We start from the raw sequence: 7,138 nt of genomic DNA, 5'->3' as shown, positions 1-7,138 counted from the left end.
CCTCTCGCGGCTGAAAAGAGAATAGTCGCTGCTGCTGCTTAGGCTCCCGCCTCAGGCGACAAATCAGGCGCGTGCCGCGTCTCCTAGGGCGTGGGGAGGGGAATGCATCACTGTCAATCAAGGCAGGGGGCTCGGGGGATGAACGATGGGGCGGGGGCGCGAGCGGGCGCGAGGGGAGCGAACAAAGGGCAAGTCCAGAGGTCCGACGCTGGCCTCACTGGCCGTGCCGACAATTTGCGCGCGCTCAAATTGTCACCCTTAGTGTTATTGTGTGAGCACAAAGAACCCCGTCCGTGGAGAATAATTGTTTGTCGGCTAAAAGCGGAAGTTATTTGCAAATTACGCGTGACCAGTGACCAAGTTTGCAGGCGACCTGCTGACTTTTCGAGTTATCCAGGCGAAAAGGTGAAATATTTACCGACTCGTCACGTCGCAATTTGCCTCGGCGGGACGGGGACGGTGCGTCGGCGAGGGAGCCAGCGGCAGTATGGACAGAGTCGATTACCGAACGGGCCGTCTCCCAACTCTGTGCGTCGCTCCCGGGCGTCGCGACGGGGAACGCAGTTTACCTCTCGGACATAGGCGCTTATACTAAAGAGTCCATACACGCTGAAGAAAACTAACTACAAAACCAAAATCCATATGCCAGGCAAAAACATTTGACGCCAATTTTTGTTTGCGAAGTCACAGTCTGCTGTGGGCAAAACATTGACACGCGTGCACGTACATATGGTGGTCCTGTGCCTGAGTAGGCCTGTGTAAAGTGTATCAAGCGTATCAAAATGTGTTGGAGACACACATCGCCCACAGGAACGCTCTCGCTTCGTATTTGCATAATGGACTCCGATCGCCATCGGGACGGCTTGGCCGGACAGGCCACCCTGCGCTCCGTCCTTGTCTGTCTAATTTTCGCGTCTCGGCGTGGGGTGAGGGCGATGCGGAGTTTGGCTGAGGGGGATCTCACGGAAGCGCATCGGATACGAGTTCAATGCGAATCTAATCAGCAAATAAAACAAATGTGGCACAACACAAACAATCGAACGATTGCTTCGAATTTGAGAATGTGTTAGATATTCGCAAGATCCCTCGAATTGATGACGTGTTCAGATTACATTTCTTTAAATTCCATAAATAAACTTCCACGTATCTGATCAATTTACGTTAAATAGATACGATGTCTCCACGCGGATTTCCCTCAACCTGTCGATAAGAGAGCAGTCGTCTCCCTACTTAATTATGATGAAATGACCCGGGCGCGAGTCGTCGAAGCGCCTCTGACCACTCAGTCACCCAGCCACCCAAAGACAAAAAGAGAGGAGGGGCGAAGGGGCCTGGGGCCTCTGGGGAAGGGAACTGTGACAAGCCCTGCTCTGATAGCAGAGGAAGTCTCTTAGATACCTCAGACAACCCGCGATCAATTTACACCAACTTGGCTTGCGTGTGGATTCATTCACAAAAGAATGAAGGAGGTGAGGCACAGAGGGACGGGGCCTGCTTAGTCTGCTCACACATAGAACTGCGACCACAAGCACTTACTTTGCCGCCACTCTTTCACAACAGTTTCGTTTTCAAAGACTTTCGTACCGAAAAGAAAATGGGACGCCTAGTTTCCTTTCGCAGATGCAGCATCAGATAATAGTTTATCGATTCGCTTATTTTTAGGCCTTTGCCGTGGCACAGGCGTGAACGGTCGGGTCGTGAGGGCGGGAAAACTCAACACTGCGTCTCCACATCACTTGTTCGTCTATCTCTACACACCCGAGGAGTGGGGGGTAGGGGAAGGATGACCGTCCAGCACTCCAAACAGCTCGTAGACAGCTCGTTGCCGGTGACAGTGTTGGGCTGCTGCACTGACAACGTAATGGCGATCACGGCCGCGACCGCCCCCTGGGACGCGCGGCAGCCGAGGCGGCAGCCCCGTGGCAAACTGTCGCACACCTCCCGTCCCGGGTCCCGTCCACGCGGCGGGAAGCTGGCGTTATGGAAACCATCCGGCTCGTGTTTACGAGTATGTCGCGTATGAGCGAGCACGACGAAAATAAATTCCCCTGTTGATTTGAGGCTGGGCTGGGCGGCGCTAGGGGGCGCCTTGGAGACCCCCCGTGAAGTTGGGAACGGGGTACGAAAGGAAAAGTGTCGCAAGCGTACGCGGAAACCATTAGATTGCTAATGTCAAAACAAGTCGTGTCAACGCCAATTGAAATGTAGTAATGTGGTAAAACAAAGGCGGAACTTTTAAAACAGGCAGTTTTCTACTAATCAAAGAACTGAAAAGTTCATCCCTTACAGCGCCAGAACTTCTCGTCAGGCATAGCTTCATAACATATGCAATGAAAATATGTAATGAAATGTTTATAGCAGTGCAGAAGAACTACTTTCGCTGCTGAAAAGGGAGTTGCTGCAGTTGTTTCGTTTCTCCTCTACTTCCACGGAAGCTATGCTATGTGTTGCACTGTTTCTGCTCCCGTGCAGCACATCTGCCGCGGATCGATGCATTATTTGCCACCTTGTTACGCTTTGTCCCTATTTATTTCCATCGTTATCGGTCTGCGATTGATCTTACTCTCAGTAAAAGACTCCAGGGGAGATACGGGGTGCGGGGGCTGGGTCCCACGCAACTTATTATCATTTCTAATCGCACCCATATTTTTGCACTACGATTAACATGTGATGGCGCCTTCCCGTCGAGCTGAGAGAATAAAGACTAGTCACTGTTTTTTGTTTTGCAATGATCATCGCAATTTCTTGGCAATGAAAACGCCTTCATTGCCAATGGGTCGGCAATGAAGCGCATTTTTGGCAATGACCCATTTCCAAACGGAGTTCATTACCAAAAATGTGCTTCATTGCCGACCCAGTGGCAATGAAGGCGTTTTCATTGCCAAGAAATTGCGATGATCATTGCAAAACAAAAAACAGTGGTGAAAACATAACATTCGAAGCACATTTCACACATTTTGAAAGAGTGGATATTTTCATGCTGTTGTGTTTGACATAGAAAGCAATGCAGTGATTTATAAGGAATACATGTCGAACCCCATTACATGCTGTTAATAAGACGATCGTTATCACTACACGATACACTCCACAAAAAGACGACCTAAGGAGGATCAGACGTATGTCGGCCGACGTGTCATGAAAAGTGTGCTTTAATTGCGAATACCGGTCGCAAACACACCGTGACATTTAAAGAGTTTAATAGACCTTTTATGCGCCGAGTGAGTATTAATTGCGATACACCTCCTATTATAGGCAGCAGCGGCGGCTCACAGGGAAGTCCGAATGTGAGTGCAAAGGTGATAAATTTTACACGGGACGTCTCAGGGCCTGCACACGGCCTGTTTGCAGAGGTGCCTTGTTGATGTTTGATACGGCACCACAGGCATGGCATTACTTGCAATTTTTAATACTTTGCCATGAGCAGAGTGCAGTAATTCCAGCAGACAATTATTCCATAAAATGTATGCATTTCTTCCTCAGAGACGGCCGTAAGGGGTGTCGACTCTCCCCGCCCGTCCCGGCCTGCAGGGGCGTGTCGACGCGCTGCCCGCCTGACCCACAACTGATCCGACGGTCCACAATTGATTTCTGAGTTCTGATAACAATCGAGTCTGGTCTGGCGCACACAGCAGGCGCGACGGGCGCGTGGGTGCGGGTGAGGCGGGGCCAAGGGGCAGGGCAGGATACACCGCCGGGAAACATTTGGCACTACGGATTACTGTCCAATCGATGACGAACTGGCACATCCTGGGCCATTACAATAAGTTGTTGGAATTAGTCCTTGTCATTTTCCTCCTGCCGCGCTTCTATCCTGTTTTGAGTAGCGGGGCATACAAATCTCTTTCCTCTCCGGGCCAAGCACTCTCTACAGTCAGCACCAAACAGAGGGAAAATAACGATAAATTGTAAAACGTAGAAGATAGTTGTTAATTTCGTGACAACATGGTGAAAATTGATGGACAATTAAATCCGAGATTAATTCGCTGTGGTCACTAACTATTTGTTGTCGGAGCCAAGAGTTACAGTTGCCAAAGGAAGCTGGTCACTGAAGGGTGGAGCCAACCCATTCACTGTTCTGAGGACGAAATCCAATGAATGGGATTAAAAAGGAATGAACTGCAGTGAAGTGCATAGGTGGAGAAACTAACTCTGCACTATAACTAAATAATAGTTACCACAGCGAATTTTCGAACCATAGCAAAGAAAATGACTTATATCAAGTTCGAAAGATAATATTTTATTTTTTGTTCACAAATCTCTACTCGCGCCAATCGGCGCAGAGCAAGTCGCGAAGATGAAATATATTCTCACGTTTACGAGCCGCTTAGCAGCCTAAAGACTGTTGAGCGATGGTTCTTGCCTGGTAACGCACGCTTCTATTTTTTAAACGAAAATAAAAACATGTAAAGAGAAAGGTGCGTTTGACTGAAGCGAAGAGGTACAGGAAGAGGAGAAAAGAAGAAAGGGGACGAGGAGGTGGCAGGGCAGAGTGTGAGAGATAATAGTCAGTATCAGGCCGTACTCCCCATCCCCAGATCACTAAAATCATTTCACGGTTTCATTCGTATCTCATCACGAGTAGACAGACCAGTCAATATGTCAGTACATCGTCAATATTCCTCATGGAATGGCGGATGCACAGTGTTAAAAGATGCGTCATTCGTAAATAATTACTACGTGAATTGCGTTCATTTGCGTGTTTAGTTCCAATAAGTAAAGTAACTACCCTCGACGGCGGCACGTTAATGCTGAGGCCGATCTTGACGTTTTGACTGCGTGCTGCAGTTCTCCGCTCTACACCCCACCGGCACGCCAGCGAGGCCACGACGAGGCCGAGCCCGGTGGTGCTACCTTGACGCGCCACGGCCGACCGGTGACCATGTTATCGTTTAGGATAACAGACAGCATAGACAAACAGATTTCCGACCGCTCGCTCGTCGGTGAAACCCCTATCGGTAGCGTGGCACGAAGTGTCATTCATTCCCACACACGGGAGGACCATTTTTATTTATTAGTTAAAACGGTGATGGAGGGGAACCGACACCAAAAGTGTTTTGCAAATCTCCGCGCGTTTGATTTGATTTGCGCTGATTGCGACTATTTTCCGAACCCTGACAGACTGCTGCCACCGCTCCCACCACGTCACTGCTAGGCTCTGCACGGTTGCACCCCACCGGCCGCGCTTGTGTATTGTGTGTCACAAGTCGATCGAAAGCTCATTCCTGGACATGTTTTTATAGCCCCCGCCACACCTGAGCGCGCACAGAGCGACTCCCGACTACCTGTCTTTACCACCGCTAAATACACTGCCACATATGATTGTGAGAAGTGTAAATCGATAAGTATATAAAACCCTCAGTAGCAAGGCTCTGGTGAACTTGGTGATGAAAGAACCAAGCGCTTGAGCCGAAAATAGGAAAAGTTGGTGAAGTTATATCAGCACGCGTGGACGCGTGGGCCGTATTCTCAGGCGCCGAGCTCCTAAAACGTGACCAGACGAGTAAACCAACTGATTCAAAAAAGAATGGGAGATTTTATATCATTGGGATGATATATAGCATACAGTAATTACAAATTTCACGAAATTCACTATTGCACCGAGGAGTGAGCAAAAAAGACACAGGAGTATCGAAGCGATACGTGAGCCATCCCCCCCCCAGTTTCATCTCCCCTATACCATCATACACACGCACAGAAATCTGCTTCACACTATCTTCCTGGTGTGCTGCGCAAACTACATTTTTTTGAGTTCTATATTTTGAATTCCCACTCATCCCCACCCCTCCCCTATTGACCCTCTATTATTGTTTCCCTTTGCCACACATTAAAGAGAATGCAGTAAATCTTTCGCTTGCCAAAGCGCTTGTCACAATGTGTAAATGTCCACGTTATAATTATCGCACCAACACCGTCGCTATACAATGCCCCTCAAGAGCGCACACTTTTCACTTTAGTTTTTTGCTTATTGTGAATACTAGGAGGGAAACAGATTGGCCAAAGCTCTAATAAAAAAAATTGGAGCACGCTATAGTATTGTATAGTACATTCGAAATGCTTTTTGTGTCACCGTCAAACATTACAAAAAGCCTTAGACCAGGGCGAGATTCCCTGAATTATTAACAGAGTTCCTCGTTCTGACAGATCTTCGAGAAACATCCTGGCTGACTGTGTTCCGTTTTCGACGGTTCTAATTAACACGTACGCCTCTTTGCCCTATTTGTCATTTTTGAGAGCGCCGCCAGTACGGCGTTTGCACATAAGACAATAATGAGGATAGAAGCGACAAAAACGTCTGGTTTCCAGTCAAACTCAGTCAGAGATACTAACCTTGAAAAACGAGAAGCATGGCGAGACGCGGACGCGCCATGGTGACACAAATCCTTATAATAATCCACAAGGCGAAGTCGGACTAAGAAGGGAGAGTCGGGTGTTAGCAGCGTTCCTGCACGCACGCGCGCCCGCACTCAAACGACACCCATCCCTTGCACCACTTCCGCTACCCTTCCTGACTTCCGTGCGCACTCCGAAAGAGTCACCGCGACGACGCCGTTCGAACGGAAACCGTTCCGAACAACGGCACCAGGCCGCCGTGAGGCGCGACTCTCGGACAGGGCTCGTGGCGACAAGCGCGGCATTGGTCGCGGGTCATAGTCTCCGCACGGCGCCCAAGAGCCTCCTCCTCGCTCTCGTACCGGACGCGTTTGGCGCCAATGCGCGCGAGCTTGAGCTCGGCGGAGCGATGGAGCGGTCGCGTACGGAGGTGGTCCGCCTGCAGACGCGCGCAGCACCGGACTGGGGATGCGGGGCGGCGCGAGCCAGCCGCCGGCCGGCCGGCACGGCTGCATTCAGTCCGCCCCCCCCCCCCTTCCTCCCCTCCTGAACACCCGCTCCAGTCTCTACCCTTATACTGTTGAATCCAGGTGTGACAATAGTATCACCGACAATATCAGCGCAAACGTAGCAGGGATGCAAATTCTGAAGATAGCAAATAACTCAACAATTATAAATAAGTTAAGCTTAAAGCTGTGTCTCGACAAACCCAAATTTTTGTGAGTTCTTCTTTTCAAAATAAATTAAAAATTGAGAGCTAAATTTGCTATATCTTGCATAAAATGTGTTGATTGGTTGTTTTTGATAA

General features: G+C 49.3%; 1 protein-coding gene across 4 annotated transcripts in view; it reads right to left on the bottom strand.

Annotated features, from left to right (window-relative positions):
- The window catches only part of LOC113204793 (uncharacterized), an 82,863-nt gene that overhangs the window by 46,312 nt on the left and 29,413 nt on the right, over positions 1 to 7,138 (bottom strand). For 2 of the 4 annotated variants that reach the window (XM_052264243.1, XM_052264244.1), the window contains exon 1: positions 6,328 to 6,793. The exons of the other annotated variants lie outside the window; for them this stretch is intronic. In XM_052264243.1, coding sequence (XP_052120203.1) covers positions 6,328 to 6,367 — 40 coding nt within the window. In that variant the 5' untranslated portion in view covers positions 6,368 to 6,793. Of the gene's footprint in view, positions 1 to 6,327; positions 6,794 to 7,138 lie in introns of those variants that run through there. 4 annotated transcript variants of the gene reach the window in all.

This window comes from Frankliniella occidentalis, unplaced genomic scaffold, assembly GCF_000697945.3.
Source record: "Frankliniella occidentalis isolate FOCC.00 unplaced genomic scaffold, Focc_3.1 Scaffold17, whole genome shotgun sequence".
Lineage (NCBI taxonomy): Eukaryota > Metazoa > Arthropoda > Insecta > Thysanoptera > Thripidae > Frankliniella > Frankliniella occidentalis.
The sequence above is the reverse complement of the archived record's forward strand: the minus strand, read 5'-3'. Positions and strand labels throughout refer to the sequence as shown.